The sequence below is a fragment of the Lissotriton vulgaris genome, chromosome 2_1 (genome assembly GCF_964263255.1).
Source record: "Lissotriton vulgaris chromosome 2_1, aLisVul1.2, whole genome shotgun sequence".
In the NCBI taxonomy this organism is placed as follows: domain Eukaryota; kingdom Metazoa; phylum Chordata; class Amphibia; order Caudata; family Salamandridae; genus Lissotriton; species Lissotriton vulgaris.
This window is the reverse complement of record NC_141687.1, coordinates 1,327,104,237-1,327,123,818: the sequence shown is the minus strand read 5'-3', so window position 1 is coordinate 1,327,123,818 and position 19,582 is coordinate 1,327,104,237. Positions and strand designations below refer to the sequence as shown.

Here is a 19,582-nt window from a genome sequence, read left to right as displayed (position 1 = left end):
AACAGAAGCGAAGCCGGTAGCACAAAGAGTGAGAAATGTGCCATTGGCGGTGAAAGAAGCAGTGCAAGTCGAACTTCAGGAGCTGGAGAATAAGGGCATAATTGAGCCTATCACGTGCGCGGAGTGGCTGGCGCCATTGGTGGTGGTGATGAAACCAAGCGGCAAGGTCAGGCTCTGTGTGGACCTGCGCGAACTAAACAAGAACATTGTGGTGGAGAAGTTCCCGCTGCCACGCATTGAGGAGATGTTGGCAAACACCAGAGGAATCAAGTGGTACTCCACTATCGACTTAACATCGGCCTACCACCAGATAGCGTGCATCCGGAGAGCAGGAAACTCACCTCGTTCATCACACCCTTTGGGTGCTACCAGTTCTGTAGGATGCCGTTCAGGCTGGCGTGGGCGGCTGTAGTATTTCAAAAATTGATGCACCAACTCTTCAAGAACATGGAAGGCATCCAGTACTTCCAGGACAACATCCTGGTGATGGGCAAGGACAGAATGGATCATGACGCTAAGCTGTCTAAGGTATTGCGAGTGTTGGAAGAAAGAGGATTAATGGCGGAGTGGGAGAAATGCCAGCTAGGAATGGAGAAGGTGACCTATCTAGGACACGAGATTGGGGTACAAGGGATCACCCCGAAGACAGAATATGTGAGGGCCATCTGCGAGGCGCCACCACCGTCCAACAAGGAAGAGGTCAGGTCATTCCTAGGAATGGCCGAATATTTCAGCAAATTTGTCTCCCACTTCGCAACAAAGACCCACCACATGAGGCAGTTAACGCGGGAGAAGATGGTGTTCAGATGGACGGAGGAAGCCCAAGGAGAGTTTGAGAACATAAAGAGAGACGTGCAGGCAATACCGTTGCAGGGATACGATCCTCAGGGGAGAACAATCCTCACCACCGACGCCAGCAACAAAGGACTGGGCGCAGTTCTGATGCAAGACAGGGGGCAAGGAGTGGTGGAGACACTGAGCTTAGCATCCCGAGTGCTGAGTGAAACGGAAAAGAAATTCAGCGTCATGGAAAAAGAGATGCTAGCCGTGGTGTGGGCTGTGACCAGATACAGACAATTTCTATGGGGAACAAGATTCCAGCTGAAAACAGACCACAAGCCCCTGGTAAAGGTACTCACGTCCAGTGGACATGCTAGTGCCACTCCCAGGATTGCAAAGATGACATTGAAGCTCCTAGAATATAGATACGATGTAGAATACATCCCCGGCAACAGCAACAAGGTGACAGATTACTTGAGCCGGGCGGCATCAATGGAAGTTAAAGAAGAGGATCAAGAGGCCATGGAAGAAATGGTAGCGCTGATGGAGGACCATGAAAGGGTCATCAGCAACCAAGAATGGGAGGAAGCCTACAGAGAAGACCAGTATTTACAGGAGGTAATGAAATTGTTGTAATACTTTATTCGATACATGTATCATAAAAGTACAAACGTAAAAAGTAATAACGGATTAATAAAATAAAAAATATATATGTTCTATAAAGAATGATTTGACTGCGGTCTATCTGTTTTCTTGGTCCTGGGTATTCATTGGATACTGCTCCCCCCTAACCAGAACTGGATCCCACGTGGGACCATTTATTATCTTCCTTGGCACGGTGATCTTTTCTATTTGCTTATGTGTTTTCCCCTTCGTTCCTGCCTACATCATTTATTTGCCCTGGGGAACCCCCTTCTATCTCATATGGGGTGGAAATGGGGTCATCGTGTGGGGCATGGGGGGAGGTGGGAGGGGTTTAATTAAAGAAAATAAAACTTACCGTCCCGCACCACCTTGCTTCCAGATGGGTCCTGCTCAGTCGAGGATGGCATTACGGGTGGGTGGAAATGGAGTTGTCGTGCCCCGGAGGGAATGAGGGGGGAGGGGTTTAAGGCAAAGAAAAGATATAAAATAAAGTAAACTTACCGTCCCGGAGACTCCCGACTCCTGCCGTTCTGGTTTTCAATTCCTGCAGTGTACGTCTTCAGGAAGGCTGCAGGCAGCCTCCCTCCCCTCCAACGTAGCGCTGTGATTGGTGAGGCCGCTGCCCCACCCGGGTCATTTTCTCTCTGTATGCAGCAGCATACAGGGAGAGTGGGCGGTGTTGCTCCAGGGTAGGGGGGAGTGGCTTGCCCACTGTTCTTCATACTGACTGTTTGGACGACCTCAGGCTGCCCAGTCAGTATGAAGAACAGTGGGCAAGCCACTCCCCCCTGCCCTCGAGCAGGATCGCACACCCCCAACCAGAATCTTCTGCTTTCTCACAGTGAAAGAAGGCAGAAACAAATGGTAGTTATTACGGTAATAACTACCATTTGTTTCTGCCTTCTCGCACGGCGAGAAAGCAGGGGGGCGGCGCCCAAACGCCCCCATAGAGGAGCCGCCACTGCTTAAAACGTCTCTGGGGTTACCGATGCATAATGCTCCAACCCCAATTACTGAGCAACGTGCGCCCTCTCTCCTCTCCAATTCAATATCAATTTACTGGCATAGCATGGCTCAGTCAGTTTTCCAATTCTTGGATTTCATTGGTTCCATGATCTCTTTCTCTGTCATTGCTTCCTTTGCGCGAAGTCTTTCAGTTGACTGTGCTTCTAGGCGATGAGGTAGTGGATAGAATGTCTGTTTGCTGGGCTTCCAGGACTTATAGCCACTCCTTTACTGACCTGAAGTCAACTTTTTTTTGCCGGACATGAAATTGTAAAGCACATGGAAATATACAGCGACCTCCCATTTTCTACCAGGACTGCACATATGTGACCAGTTGAATGGTTTTTCGCTTCAGTAAGGTGCTAGAGTCGAAGTCTTGCAGAGGGTCAGTTGATCATCTCTGAACAGAATATGGTCCAATTTTCTCGCTTCAATTGTTTCTGTGGATGGAGAGAAAGAATGGCAACAATATTTCTTGGACGTTTATCTCCATTGGCCAGGTAGGGCCAATGTTGTTCTCTCTACACTGTTTATGGTACCCTACTTCGTTTTAACCCCTTCCATGCTCATGACGGAACGGTTCCGTCATGAGCGTCGGTTGAGCTGTGCTCATGACGGAACCGTTCCGTCATGAGCCGATAGGCTCATTAGAACCTTCAGCACAGCGCGAAAATTCACGCTGCGCTAAAGGGGTTAAGAAGCAGTAGGCTTGCAACACTAAACTATGCCTGTCCCTTCCACTTCCGCCATAGCATTCTAAATAAACACATTGTCTCTTGTGCTCAGTTTTGAAAGACGGTAATATTTCAGATGCAGGGTTTTGAATTGTAGATACCATATCCTTGAACTTGTTATCATCCACAGATGCCTCAGCGATCACTTTCTTCACCTTCTTGTCCACCTCAATCACTCTGCTCTTAATCGCGTCCATATCGCAGGCTGAACAAACCTCACAAAAGCTTTTCTTCTCCTTTCATTTCAACTCTTTCTTCTGTTTTATCCAGAACTCATTGAGATAGGCTCAAAGGTCCATTTCCATGCGAAGTCATCATCCCACTTGGAAGGCTTTTCGCACAGCTTCCTGTGTGATGCATTGGTGATGCCTCCTGCTGTCATTTCAAACCTCGAATCGCTGTTTATCCTCTTGTGGCCTATAGGAACGTCCTAGTATCTCTATCACATTTTTGTTTTAGACACTACTTACCATGCAAATGTGTGCGGTTCCCTCAACAATGGAGTGTTTTAATAGCAAAGGGGCCCAACTGGGTATTTCTTCTGTACTTCCATGGACTGCGGACTGTCATATTGCCCATATGGATGTGTGAAGTGATTACAGGATTATGGAGCTCGAGAAATGCCCCATTTGGCACTGTCCAACAATCTTCTCAGTGGTGCCAATCAAAAGGGGAGTCTTGCGGCAAGGTAGCTTTATGGGACTGTGGCAGCTTAGCTTTAAATGTGGGTAGGTTAGTGACAAGTCTTGCTGTGGTAATGTATGTTCTCTGTATCCAAATAAAAAATAAGAGTCGAAATCGGGTGTTACAGGACACAGTGCGTATAAGCGTGAGAGCCTCCTGCCCATGTGTCAACTGCATTTTGCTGCAAATTTCCAACTTTGTATGTGTTGTCACTTGCTGTTTAGTTGTGTTCCTTCTTGTGGCAGTGTGCAGCCTAGGGATATCGCCCATTTAGTAACCTGCTTTAATCAACAACTTACGCATTCCAGTCATTTGTGGGATCTCCTGGATTAAATTAATTAATTAATTAATGTTTGAGCTTGTAAAGTGCACTGCTACCCGTAGGTTTCCTGGCGCTGTATAACGCTGGGGAACCCGTCCTGGCTTTCCCTGTGGGATGGTCCCTGCTGGAAGTCCCCAAGGTGGAGTCAGGCATCCCCGGCCTTGATGGGACCGTTGTGGAGATTAGGCAAGCTAATGCCCAGAGTTGTCGAGTGGGACCCCTGATTAGAGTAGGCACCGAAGCGAGAGAATTATCGAGTCCGCTGACCCAAGTCCACGACCCTGCCGCATCGGGAATTGAACCCTGGTCCCAGCCGACTTCTGCTCCCGGGTCTGCCGCCTCTAACCAGTGAGCCACACCACTGCACCCCTAGATTTTTTTGCTGTTCTTTCCAATGTTTAAGGAAATGCCCTATGTCGAATTGGAAACCTCCACAGCTCTTTCCAGTGATTCTAGTGTTCCACTTCCATGTAGGCCTCCAGCTGCCATGCAGCCTCCTTCCTTCCCGCTGGTCACATATAATCGCTTAGTCAGCGAGTCAAATTCAGATAGAAGCCAAATGGGTACATTCTGTGAGTAGGGTAGCCTACTTCCACATCTTGAATTGTACAATCATTACACCTGCAACATGTAGGCTACTATCAGCAGGCTTTAGAGCCACTTTAGATAAGTATGCTGCAAGCTCTTCATTTGTCACTGATCCACTCAGTAAGTCTTTATCTGTTCCAATATATTTGCCCAAACAGCCTGCTGCAAACTGAAAATGTTCTACCGGATACTAAAGTGTACATTTTAGCTCTGCTCCCTTTTCCCTACAAATGTAGAATAGTTAGGGCTGTTTCAATTGTATGAGGCTTGGTTTTGGGTATCCTGTATGGTGCATTGAAATAAGTACAAGCATCAATGCAGTGCAATCATTTTCTCTATTGGTATTTTCCCAGCCATTGATAATAAGGGGGAGATCTAGAAATCTAAGGATTTATTGACAATTTATGTTCCTAATTAAACTACCCAGATAAAGTTCCTGACACTTAACATGTGTATGTTTGTGTGTGTATGTGTGTGTTCGCATGTGTGCGTGACCATGCTTCTCAGATAGTGGAAAGTTACCATTTCCCATGGCATGTCCGTTTGTGGGAGATTATCTTTAGGGGCATTAACTAGTGCTGTTAATGGGAATAGCAATGATTATCTCGGTTTATGCCTGACTTCTCTAAAAAGGGTCCAATGTTCTCATCAATAATGCCATGAATATAAAAGACATAGTATAGAAAACCAACAGGTCATCTGCATATAGCGACACCACACTTTTACGATTCTGTATTTCTATTGTCCATTTACTCAGTGAGGATCTAAGCTTGCATCCCAACATTTCCATTGCCAAAGCAAATAATAATGGATTCAACGGGCAGCCGTGCCTTGTGGCCATCTCCAATTTTCATCGCTTTTCAGGTTTTATTAGTTCTTCCAATTGGGCTCTGTTTTATTGGATTAGTTGTTTGAGGCCTTGTGTGGTAATGATAGGGTACTCTCCTGGTTCCCCTCATCATATATGATTAATGTATAATCGCTTATAGAATGTAGGAATGACTGTGCTTATTTATTCTTGTGCATTGTGTATATTTCCTAGATTGTCTATCAAGGAGGTAATATTAGTGGGGGCCCTCTCCTTTTTCAATAGCCAGGCCAGCAGTCTCCCTGCCTCATCTCCCCTGTGCAATAACTGCTGGAAACATTTATTCTGCAGTAGCTCCTTCTCCACTATATTCTATAATAGTTGAGACCTTAGTGTTTGCCCCACCTCTTTCTGCGCCCCACTCACTCCTTGTGATCTTTGTAATCTAGATAATTCTTTTATTTGGCATATAATATTCTGTCCAATTGTTTTAACAATGACATTGCATGGGGAAGCACTGTAACTCTTATTAGCACTTAAAAGCATCCCACTCTTTCCCCCTGGTGCTGGCAGTACATTAAAATAATTTTCAATTTCAGTTCTTATTGTCTTTCAGAAAACTGCATCCTTCAGTATTGATGCTGCCAGTTTCCGTATTGGTGCTCTAGCTCTGTAATGGCCCATACTGTACCTGAACAGCACCGGGGAAAGATCAGATAGGACTCTTCCCAGGTACTTTGTGTGACATACTTTATATAGTGCCTGTATCATACAACATGTATTCTAATGTAGGTAGCATATAACTGCATGGTGTGAGTATTCCCTCTCTTTGGGGGTATGTTTTCTCTTTATCTCCACAAAGTCCTGTTCCGACATAACTCGCTTTAATACTGTTGACATCCTTTCTTTGTATGGAGTGTAGCCAATCCATAATACCTTCCTACGGACAAATAAAATGTCCCATCCATATAATCGTTGATCTCAATTATGGCCAGCAGATGTCAGTGCTGCACAAACTTGAGGCTTTTTCCACTGGGTTGCGTATAATATTAAACCACTAACTAAACTCTGTGAAGTCTCCAAGGCTATTGAATACGAATCTGTCACTGGACTGTATCACGCTGTTGTCTTTTACCGCTGAATCATGAAACAAGCTATCCTTTCTTACGGTGGAAAATATATTGCAAATGCTCGGCTGCTAAAGACAAGCAACACATTTTATTATCTTAACCAAAGGAGAACTTGGCTGCTTGCTGCCTTATCTTCGACCCCCCCCCCCCCACCCTCCCTACCGTAGGTTAGTCGACTTCTGTTTACATCCCCGCTTCGCAGCCGCGCATGCGCCACTGACACCCACCTGGCTCCTTCAGAACGGTCAGGACAGACTTCCCACTGGCGTCCTCGGAGTAGGTGAATCTCATTACGCAGTCATTTTCCGTTTTGTAAACGCACTGAACCGCCTCTTCGTCAACGGTGTCTGGAAAAAAAGCAAACATGGACATTCCTTAGGCATCTGCAGTGTAATTGTTGGCAGAACGTGGCTCTGCGCCACTATTCGTAATAAATGAGCAGCCTAAAGTCAAATTACCGAATTTTCATGCTGTGACATAACGCTCTGGCTAATGTTATTGCTGCTCAGCTGTTTTTGACCGGGGGAGGGCGAGGGGGGAGAAGAGACTTTAGGAGAAACTGGATTTGAGCAGGGTATTTATTTCTTGGAACAGTGCTGCTCCAGGGATTTAGAATTCCTCTATATGCGAGAGGTTTTCCTGTTGTTACATATGGAGCGCATTAGGCACCGGGTAAAATGCCTGAAATAGCCGATAATGTTAACTCTCGGAAGGAAAAAACGCAACACTGTAAACCCCTCTACCCGCGCTCCACAAGTAGGCGGGAGGAGAGGAAATGCGTGTTTGTTTAGGTTCCCTGATGCGAAGAGCGGAATAGCTGTTTCTCCTCTGGCCAGCACAGTGCATGTCCTCTGCAAATTCTTTGCGGATTTGGTTACGTTTTGTGCCAGACTCCCCCAATCACTAAGCACAGCAAAATAAATCTATATAATTTTGATACATGCCACTGGAACAATTCGAGTGCTCTCCTGCTTAACATTTATGTATGATCCCTCCAATTATTGGCCACTCTTCCCCACTTCTACAGGAATGCAGATGATACTCAGTTTATCACTCGGCTAAAAAGTTGCTGTCTTCATCAGCATCAATCTAGTTTTCTTGCCAAGGAAGGATGAGTGGCCACTGGCTCAAATTGAATGCTGGTCAGAAAACAGTGGTGGTGGTTGGCAAAGGACTTGAGCCCTAACTGGACAGGTACTGATTCACTCACCTGGGACCCTGGGCTGTCCGTATCTCATTTATAGGCAGGGCCAGTGGAATTATGCGATTGGACGGCTGCAGCGTTTTTCGCATAATTGTAGATTTGACACACTTCCCATTCAATCTATTATCTGCTGCATAATCAGCAGATTTTGACAAAAAAATAGTTTTTAGCGCAAGCGGTCCAAAAGTTACTGAAAACTCAGCAACACATGTTGCTGTGCAGTAGAGGGCCCTTTGTAAAGTTTGTCTGGCCACCTTTCCATAGCTCATTGCTATATTTGGGTGTTAATTTGGTACTAATGAGGTCTAGCCCAAGCCCAGACAGTGTTAACAAGTGTAACAAGCATTGGAAATGCAATAGGTCTCGCATTAGGAAAGTTTGAGCTATTGGTATTGTAAATGACACTTTTTTTATTTATGTGTTGGTTTTGAAAGTAGGAAAATTAATAGCTTTGTCAGTTACAATGTCAATAGTTTTAACTTTTGCAAATGTGACACCTATAGCATTTGTAATGCAATGTGTGTTGTATTTACGTGACTTAGATGTATTGATATTACAAATAACAATGGCTTTTAATTTTGTAAATAATTAATACTTAAATAAAAGTTATTGTAATTTATAATGGCAATAGCTTAAACGTTTGTAAATAACTTTTGTGAAGATTATGTTCAGTGTATTTTATTGTGACGACAATCCAAGAACATTGCATTTGCACCTACACACACAGAGCCACACACATGTAGATGTGGTGGTGGTGGATCTGGGGGATATGGTGGTGGTGGATGTGGTGGTGGTGGTGGATGTGGTGGTGGATGTGGTGGTGGTGGTGGTGGATGTGGTGGTGGTGGTGGATGTGGTGGTGATGGTGGTAGATGTGGGGGTGGATGTGGTGGTGGATGTGGGGGTGGTGGTGGATGTGTGGAGGTGGTGGAGGTGGTGGTGGTGGTGGTGGTGGAGGTGGTGGTGGTGGTGGTGGATGTGGTGGTGGTGGTGGAGGTGCTCGATGTGGTGTTGATGTGGTGGATGTGGTGGTGGTGGATGTGGTGGTTGTGGATGTGGTGAAAGTGGTGGTGGATGTGGTGGTGGAAGTGATGGTGGTGGGTGTGGTGGATGCGGTGGTGGATGCGGTGGTGGATGTGGTGGTGGTGGATGCTGTGGTGGATGAGGTGGTGGATGAGGTGTTGGTGGATGCGGTGATGGATGTGGTGGTGGGGGTGGATGTGGTGGTGGTGGTGGTGGTGGATGTGGTGGTGGTGGTGGATGTGGTGGTGGATGTGGTGGTGGTGGTGGATGTGGTGGTGGATGCGGTGGTGGTGGATGCGGTGGAAGTGGTGTATGTGGTGGTGGATGTCATGGTGGATGTGAAGGTGATGGATGTGATGGTGGATGTGGTGGATGTGGTGGTGGATGTGATGGTGGATGTGGTGGTGTTGTGGTGGATGTGGTGGTGGTGGATGTGGTGGTTGTGGTGGATGCGTTGGTGGATGAGGTGGTGGATGAGGTGGTGGATGTGGTGGTGGTGGATGCGGTGGTGGTGGATGTGGTGGTGGATGTGGTGGTGGATGCGGTGGATGTGGTGGTGGTGGATGTGGTGGTGGTGGATGTGGTGGTGGTGGATGTGGTGGTGGATGTGGCGGTGGATGTGATGGTGGATGTGGTGGTGGATTTGATGGTGGATGTGATGGTGGTGGTGATGGTGGATGTGGTGGTGGTGGATGTGGTGGTGGATGTGGTGGTGGTGGATGTGGTGGATGCGGCGGTGGTTGTAGTGGATGTGGTGGTGGGTGTGGTGGTGGTGGGTGTGGTGGTGGGTGTGGTGGGTGTGGTGGTGGTGGGTGTGGTGGTGGTGCTGGTGGATGCGGTGGTGGTGGATGCGGTGGTGGTGGATGTGTTGGTGGTGGATGTGGTGGTGGCTGTGGCAGTGGATGTCATGGTGGATGTGGAGGTGATGGTGGATGTGTTGGTGGATGTGGTGGTGGTGGTGGTGGATGTGATGGTGGATGTGGTGCTGATGGTGGATGTGGTGGTGGATGTGGTGGTGGATGCGGTGGTGGTGGATGCGGTGGTGGTGGTAGTGGTGGATGGGGTGGTGGTTGTAGTGGATGTGGTGGTGGATGTAGTGGTGGTGGGTGTGGTGGTGGTGGATGCGGTGGTGGTGGATGCGGTGGTGGTGGATGAGGTGGTGGATGTGGTGGTGGATGTGGTGGTGGATGTGGTGGTGGATGTGGTGGTGGTGGATGCAGTGGTGGATGTGGTGGTGGTGGATGTGGTGGTGGTGGATGTGGTGGTGGTGGAAGTGGTGGATGTGGTGGTGGATGTGGTGGTGGTGGTGGATGTGGTGATGGATGCGGTGGTGAAGTGGTGGTGGATGTGGTGGTGGATGCGGCGGTGGATGTCATGGTGGATGTGATGGTGGATGTGGTGGTGGATGTGGTGGTGGATTTGATGGTGGATGTGATGGTGGATGTGGTGGTGATGGTGGATGTGGTGGTGGATGCGGTGGATGTGGTGGATGCGGCGGTGGTGGTGGATGCGGTGGTGGTGGATGCGGTGGTGGTGGTAGTGGTGGATGGGGTGGGGTGGTGGTTGTAGTGGATGTGGTGGTGGATGTAGTGGTGGTGGGTGTGGTGGTGGTGGGTGTGGTGGTGGTGGTGGTGGATGCGGTGGTGGTGGATGTGGTGGTGGTGGATGTGGTGGTGGATGTCATGGTGGATGTGTTGGTGGATGTGGTGGTGGATGTGGTGTTGATGTAAGACTGGTATAATGTAGGCATTTAAGAGAGTAGGGTTACATCATGGTGCCCGCGGAGGCAGCACACACAGCCTGGTGACACGAGAGACAAGGAGAAACACGGCCGTCAAAGTGAAAGTACGGCCGGCCGGCTGAGGGCATTGCTGTGGGAGGGGGGATGAGAAATGCGACACGGCAGGCAGGGGAGGGGGCGGAGCGGGGAGAGCGGCTAAAGTTGGGCACTGTAGTGTGACGGCCTCCCGTCCTGTTTGTCCAGCAGCAATGAGGATTTAGCAGTCTTTCACGGACGCAGACATGAACATGTGCATTAGGAAATGTGTTAATGAAAACTAAAAGTGATAAAGCTAGCCTACTGGAAACGTTCACCCACGCCATTTTGACAATTATTTTTCTTCACGACAAAAACAGAAAGTCTGCAACTTAACTTCTAGGTCAACAAGCACACGTGTGAGTAGTTTCTAGATGCAAAATCACCTTTTTCATTTGCAGACTTAATGCAAACCATGATTCAGGTACAACAGATCATATAGAGTGAGGGGCTTCTTTTCCAATTCAAACGCTTCTTGTCAACTGTGCACGTAAAGCACTGTTTGGGTTACACTGCCAAGACTCCAGCATGATGGCAACATCTTTACTACTGCTGGAGAAAAATTAACTATGAAGAAAAACGATTACCAGATCACATATGTGTCCCGCTGCCAATTTCAAAATGAATCTAAAGTTAGTACCCACTCTGTGACGGGAACATTGTCCCAGTATGAGAGTCTATCTGCCACCATCTGGACATGGTGCTACAAATTATGTTTGGAGCCTCCGATGAGCCATGACTAAACAATGGATTCTTTGTACAACATGAACATCTGCAACCATGGAACTATGGACCTGACCCTTATCTAAATGCAAAGATCAATCATTGCAAAGCGAAAAGGTCTCGTCTTTGTGATCTATTGGTTTCGCCAATTGTTTTAGCAACGCAGTGCAGAGTGGCTAAAGTTGGAAAAAAAATAATAATAAGCTTTTGACATGGCTGCCTGCGTCGTTTTGTAAGCATGCGCACCATAAATGCGTGTAACGACAAAATGGCACAGGCATACAAGCCGGCTGGCTGAGGGCATTGCTGTGGGGAGGGGCGATGAGAAATGCGACACGGCGGGCAGGGGAGGGGGCGGAGCGGGGAGAGCGGCATGAGGGTGTGAAGCAGCAGGGGAGGAGTGCTGCTGGCAATTGACTGGCGATTTGATGATGTGCACGCGCATTTTAGGTCAATGCGCTTGCGCATTGACCTAAAAGCCACGGGCACAGCATCAAATCGCCAGTCAATCGCCAGTCTAGGTAAAGCTTATTTAAGCCCCTATAGAGCTTCGCCAGCTATGCGCATGCGCACAGCAGGCGAGCCCTAAAAATGGGAAAATAATGAAACAATACTATAATAAAATGTGCCACATTACACTGCATAATTTGCCTTTCCTTGCTGCATAATTTACTCCACCCTGCCGCACATTTTGGTCCTCCCCTGCCGCAAATTTCCAGTGTTCCTGCCTATAGGTACTATAAATTCATTTTAAACCTTAATGTGATTCCCTAAGTATCTTAGCCGGTTTCTTTGTGCGAATATCATCTGTGCAATTTACATAAGATTCTACCCAAGCGTAAGCATGATTGCAAGAGATTGGCTCGAATTGTCTCTCTTTTAGACTATTCCAACTTCCTGTACTTGCCAATTCCTAAACTTTGTCTTCAACACTTTCGGGTTACTGAAAACAAAGCAGCTTACATGCTTATTGGTTGCACATGCTTCTGCCACTCAAACCCCCTTTTTCTTAACATCTTTGTTCACTCACTCAGCACTATGAAACTGTTTGGTGTATGAGTGCTAACTTAATTGATATTAAACATACCATATAATTCCATTACATAATTTAACATAATTTCTGCATTACTTTAGATTGAGAGCATTGGAGATCATGGCAGTGGATTCTCCAATACACCTGGAATCACACCGAACCCCTCCCCAGCAGGCCCCATATACCTAACAGTCGGTAAACCCTTGTAAAAACAACTTGGGAGGGCCAAATGTACTTAAATGTTGCCTACATCGTGGAAAAAGGCACTCTCCTTTCTCTGAAAGTATTTTTGGACATGTCCATTTTAACAAAATATAGGTTAAATTGTCTCCCTGCATAAAATTCCAGATGACTAGTTACAAAAGTATAACACTGGGACCCGTCCCATGGGCTTTTGGAAAATGGACTGTATATGTACAACCAACAAACTACAAGGGATAGTCTGATGGCTAAACACAAGAACAACTAAATACAACAGATCCAACCAGATACCAATTGCAAGTTCCAAGATACAACTGGAATTTTTTCACCAGATTTCATTAGAGATCCAAAAATTCACCAGGCTGCAGCTAGATTCAATAAAGCATGGGTGAGTATTGTCCACTGAAAGTTCCACTAGTGCTGCATGAGCATCTATAGATGGTCAGTGTTAAGTCATCATCATATGTCCTTTATCTGGTTGAATAAAACCATAAAAGGCACATTATAAAACATTTGAAACAGAGATACAATAAAAAATGTGTAAATTCATTTTGAGAAATAGTTTCTAGGTAATACTAAATTGTGTGGGAAATTACAGTCCACCAATACAAGTCTAAGCGTGTTTTTAAAAATCCATAATATTATAATAAAATTGATAAAAAGTGTTCAGAAGAAGCATCCCAAAGCTAAAACGATTTAAAAAGAGGTCAAGTAAAATCCTCAATAAAAAGGGTACTAAACGAATCATAAATACATATAGGGACCGACATCGACAGCACATTGGTGTCGGTCCCACCGACATCTGCCCCTGCTGTCCGCCTACAGCATTAATATGCAGCGGGCAGAGGCATCAGGCGAAAGGACCGTCCACTGCTGTTCCGACGGGCTGCTTGAGCCAGTTGGAGCATCGGAAATGCTCATGATCCCTTAATGATGGCGGCTCGGCTGTCGGGATCATGATGTTATTTTACGACAGCCTTTCCATGTCGGCCTTTCCGACATGGAAAGCCCGTCGGAAAATTACTTTGGGGGCCCCTAGCAGGGTCCCCTTACCTCCTGGCCCTCCGCTATGAAGATTGGGGGGAACCTATGGTGCCCCCCTAAACGTTTCTGCATGTGTGGCAGGCAGTGCATTGTGCCTGCCACACGGTGCAGGGATTTCACAAACATCCATTTTTCAATGGAAGCTTGTGCTGCGGGTTTTCCGCCCATCGCACAAGCTTCTTGCTTTCTAATCCTGAGGTCGAAACCGCCGACCTAAGGTCTGGGGGCACCAGACCGATACAGTCCACACAACATCGTATTCAGCCCTTAAGTGTGCACGGAAAATGCTCACTGTTTTAAAAAGCATTCGACCTAATATACCATATTGCCGACAGGTATCTAACAATTTAATGCACCACGCAGTCTCTTGTGTTGGTTTTAAATACTCTAAGAGCTGTGTGGCGGTCCCTAAACCCGAGAATTTTACAAAAGGGAATAATCCAGCATGAGCGTTGTTTAGCATAGCGCTTACAGAAAAAAAACAAATGGGTCAATGTTTTCTGGTTCTTGACAACCCAACGGGCACAGATTTGAAATGTCTCCCTTTTTCATCCAAGAATGGGTAAATCTAAATTTTACATAAAGTGCATGGGCAGCAGGCTTGATAACCACATTCAGGTACTGCTTATACTCAGGTACATATTTGAACAACAGGAGAGAATCTATCAGGGTACCAGGGGATGCAACATAACGTTTTACTCCTAATACAAACTCGGATAGGACATTTCTGCTTATCCCAGGCACCTTAGGGTAATGCAGAAGGCTGCAGCTCAAAAACTTCCAGAAACAACTTGAATAGCCAATTTTTAATCGGACAAGTCAGGGTATGTGCCGCACCAAGGTGATCATCCAGTATGATTCTAATGCAATCCCTATAGGGACCTAGATCCTCATTGGTCCAGAGGCAGAGTAATATCTCGCCTACCAAAATATGTTTGTTTGTGTGGTACTCACCAAGAACCTCCACCGTCACAATTTCATCCTTGCAGAGTTTTTGGCAGGTATGGTTGTCAGCCAGTCTGCCTGAGCTGAACAGGCGGCACTCAATGCAATCCCTACGAGTAGAGAAAAGGCAAAACAAATTGTTAGTCACGATTTGGGCTACAAGGATTATTATATGATAGCCACACAGTAGGTCTATCACTTCAAGCCTCTGATTTAATGGATAAGTCTGGGAGAGTTCTAAGGGCTTGAAATGGTGCCTGTATTCCCATATCCTTGAGGACTGTACGGAGGTGTGATAATCTGGAATTCACTGTGCACTTCGGCCACAAAATTAGCCAAGCTTTGCAGCTCTCCTATCCAATTTGTAGTTATTGAAAAACATTCAAGGAATGTGCAAAAAATAATGCATAACATAAAAATGGAAGGGATATTGACGTTATAATTTTTTCACATAATGGTACACATAGATCAGATCCTAATTCTACCGTGCTGAAAACTAAAAATTGGTCAAGGGACCAGTTTAGAGCTACAGAGATTTGATGCAGATGTAGCAGATCTCATTTTCACAAATATGGTGATCGTTCTATATTTATTTTACAGTTTATTTTGTTAAAAAAAATTGCCCCTGTGCAGTGAATTATCACAAAACCAGTATTTTTTTCTCTATTTTTCTAGGTTAAGATTTTGAATCTCTTTTCTGCCACATATCAAAAACTCAAATAGTACCACTGTAAATTAGCATTGGCAATACAAATATATCTGGATTATCAGTGAAACTGCCTTTCGTGTCTTTGATAGGTTTAGGCACTCATGCATGCCCCCTGTTACTCATAATTTACACTCGTGCACCAACGCATCTATCCATTCATCCATCCACTGACTCATTCTGCAATCACCCTCGGACACAAGTGTGATAAAAACATGAGAGAGCGCAAAACCGAGTTAGAAATTGTAGGGGTGCATCATATTCACAAGTAGTCAGCATCCACATATATAGAGGACTTACTAACTGTGTTCAATTATAATGTAGGGTTAAGAACGAATGTAGTTGGTATAGAATTACACTAAGAGCTAATGTAATGTGCTTTAAAAATCGATAATGCTGTTTTAAACTAGAGATGCCGTTTGCTGTGGAGTATTTCACTAATAAGAGAGTGTTTAATAATTCACCATTGCGCTTTTATTCTTGCTTATTAAACTCACAGTTGTAACGTTAAAAGTGATTAAATGGCTTAGGTAGAGAATTGTACTTTGCATTAAAGAATGGTGTTAAGGAACGTAAATGTATTGCTTATGTTAGCCTGTTGGTGCACATAAATGTGCAGAGGCCCATTTCATGGAAATTGTGTAGGCCTGATTTAAAATGCCTTGTTGCAGTAAATCGTAAAATGTATTTGGAGAAAGCTGCCTCAGCTAAAGTCATTTGCAACATTCAGAATTTGTGAGCCGATTCACATGCTTTCCTTTGCAGGTGCAGAACTAAGTAGATAAGGTAGTAGAAGGGCCCATTGTGTATGAGAGTCAGGATGCTAGGCTCAGACGTGGAGGAGTAACTGAGGAATTCAAGAAAGCAACGTGAAGCGAAGAAGAGCCTGGGACCCATGGACGTTTTAACAGACAAGGATGGAGAGGTGCCATAGTGGAAAATTCTGGAAACCAACACCTTCTCGAGAGGCGTACCTGAAGGCGTGTCGTTCGCATTGTGGGGTTTTGTATTAGGGACAGCACCCCGAGGGTGGAGTTAGAGCAGATGGGCTGAGCAGTCAGAGAGAGAGGTTGGTCAGGCAGAGAGTTAGCTATGACTGAGTAGCCTGAAGATTGAGCTTGGAGGAAAGTGAGTGAACTCTTTAAGAGTCACCACTGCTGACACCTTTTTCTGAATGGGATATTGTTAAGTAGGGATGTCATCTAGAGTAGTGTAGGGACAGACTAACCTGGTTTTTTTTTCCTTTTATAAATGCTTACTAAAACTCAGGTTATTGCAATTCTTGTTAGCCTGATGATTCTTGAACTAATTCTGGTATTATTTCTGAGCCGTCTGAGATTTTTTCGTAGAATTATGTTTGTATTTGTTCCTGTTTATCTTTTGAATCTTTTACTGAGATGTTTATACATTCAGTTGTTTTTGGCTTTATAATAAATTTTTGAACGTAGTTCCTAGTCAGTTGTTCTTGGGGGGTACAAGGGGGAATTTGTTGAAATTGACTAATCATTGTTTACCTAGATTTCCAAATTCGCTCTGTGACAGGTAAAAAGGTCTAGTCGACCTGTGTTCGGGATTCTGGAGACTAGTAAACCAACTCTAGAAATAAAATCCCGCCCTTCCAGTTGGTAGCAGAGTAGGATGGTTTCCTTCTAGAGTGAGGGTGATCTAGATTAAGTTAAGATTTCCCCAAGGCCCATAGAGATCTAGTGATGAGCGTCCAGGAAACCGCGGACGGAGGATGGCGTTCCATGGAAACTGACGGAGAGTGACGGTGCGCCGGAAAGCAGCAGGTCGTAAGAGAGTGAGTATGAAAAGGGTCATGCGTTGCTAGATTGCGGTTACGTTGAATTGTTGTGTTGTGTTGTATTGTCTTGCGGAGTTGAATGCCTGTAGTGTGAAAGGAGAGCAGGTTGTGAGCGCGCGCAACCGGTGAAAATCTAAGGCTCAAGGAGAGTTTAAGGGGTTCGGGTGTATCGAACACTCAGAGTAATTGTCGACCATTGTAAGGGGGTCATGAGGTACCATTGATCGCCCGCAGGACCGAGATAGGGGGAACGTATGTGTGAGTGTGTGGTTAACGGACGCTGGTCGGAAGTTGCCGTGTTTGTAACCTATCAGTTGAGGCGATTGTCCGGTCGTTTCGTGGACAGACATTTGCCAGTTCGGTGACAATTACAGTCAGACTGTGGACGTACAGTCAAGGAAGTGGTTGCTTGGTCGGAAGTGATCATTTCAAGTGTATGATTGGGACGCATGCGTGACCGGGAGACGAGCTGAGAGATGAGGGGAACTGCTGCGAAGCGGAGGCGAGTGACGTCAGAGAGAGCCGCGCTGGGATAGGGCGGTTAGTGTGGAGCCGCGCTGGGATAGGTGGAGTGACGTCAGGGAGAGCCGCGCTGGGATAGGACGGTTAGTGTGAAGCCGCGCTGGGATTGGTGGATTGTCATCGAGAAGTAAAAGAGCGCTGTAAACAAAGAGACGTTGTGGTTTTCATCATGAAATGTTTAAAAGTGTTGCGGAATTGTTTCAAAGGTGAAAAGAAGTTAGAACCTCGGGGTGGGGAAGAGGCTCCACCCGAGGATACTCCAGCCCATTACATGGCTACGAATGTTGGATTGCACACCATATTGTGGCTTGAGAACTGGTGTAAGATGACTAACAGAAGCGAGGAATTGACCTTTCCTAGATACGGAACGTTTAAATTGGAAGTGCTGTATCGGTTAAAAGCGACTATGGCTTCTTTGCGGCCTTTGCCCAGACCAACACAGTTTGAAGCGTTGAATGCGTGGATCAGGGCAGCCCATGAAAAGAACAGAGATAGGAGACAAGAAAGAGTGAAAAGATCAGTTAGGGCGGTCCAGGATGCACAGTGGGATGCACTGGCTAAGAGGTGGAGAGTGCAGACCATCGAAGGGGACAGGTTGTACCCGTTGTTGGTCAATGCAGGGGATGTGCAGAGAAGGAGTACCGAGGATGACGACAGTGAGACAGATGATAGCCTGATAGAGAGACTACTGTCAGAGAGACCACCTCCATATAATCCTGAGATAGAGGGAAGACCAACAGCAGCAATGGACAGGGAAGCTTCTGTCGTGGACGGTGGCGTCCCACTGGTGAGCGGTCTGGGCCCCTTAGGGGGCAGGTCCGGCTCGGTGGAGGGAGAAAGGGCACCTCAAACTTCCCCAGAGGCGAGAGTAGTGGAAAGATTTACGGTACAAAATGTACAAAACAAAGAGGGTGTTGATTCTCAGAGATTGCCAGACGCTCCTACGGTACCAGTTACTATAGGTCCCATAGTATCAGTGTACAATCCAGAACAAAGACAAGGCGAAGGTCTGCCACCGAACGACAGGGAGAGAAGTGTCAGCGAAGGGAGGAGTAATGGGGCAGACGAATGGAGCCAATTACCAAGGCCTGTGGAAAGGAGCACCCCTTTGGCAGCATCGGCAGACTCATCTAGAGAGCAGGGGGGTTTGAGAGGACCGATGGATCTGAGAGGACCACGGCCAAGGTCGCTTAGGGAATTAAGGCCTGATTTGAGAACTTGGGAGACGGTTGTGGATACCCAGAGCAACAGGTCGAGGGATGATTTTGGCCACGGAGGTCAGGGAAATAGGGGGGTGTCTCACTGCACGCCAAGCGGAAGCAGGCAGGAATGGGATCGCGGGAGTGTGGAAAGTAGGGGAATGTCCAACCAAGCACCTAGCGACAACAGGTCGGAGTGGGACCGCGAAGGTTGGGAGAACCGAAGGGTTTCCCATAAGACACCTGAGGAAGAGAGACGAGTGAGTCAGGACTGTGGGAGAGGGGACTCTAATGGAACATTGAATCAGGGCACATTGAGGGTGGCAATAAAGGCAAGAAGGATTGATGAGCTGAGACTCAAGTCAGAAGTGGAGGAAATAGTGGAAGGGACATTACCACTAGAAAGGATCGAACTTTACGAACCAGATGAACTGTTGTTTGTGGCGAAGGATGTTACCCGAAGGGCTAGGACAGCTCATGAGAAATTGTCTGAGTTAGCGAACAAGTATGCTGTGGACTTGACAAGGACGAAAGCATTACAGGGTGGCCATAGGTTGCAGTACTCGGACCAAGATCTTGAGGAAAAGAGGGTGATCGGATTAAAAACCCGCATCAGGGAACTGATTGTGGTACTCCGAACATGGGTCCAATTGGACAAGTGGGAGG

General features: G+C 46.4%; 1 protein-coding gene across 1 annotated transcript in view; it reads right to left on the bottom strand.

Moving 5' to 3' along the window:
* The window catches only part of ITGB5 (integrin subunit beta 5), a 658,371-nt gene that overhangs the window by 24,535 nt on the left and 614,254 nt on the right, over positions 1-19,582 (bottom strand). The window contains exons 12-13 of the mRNA XM_086957094.1: positions 14,695-14,795; positions 6,924-7,043 (exon numbers count right to left, since the gene is read on the bottom strand). Coding sequence (XP_086813220.1) covers positions 6,924-7,043; positions 14,695-14,795 — 221 coding nt within the window. The remainder of the gene's footprint in view (positions 1-6,923; positions 7,044-14,694; positions 14,796-19,582) is intronic.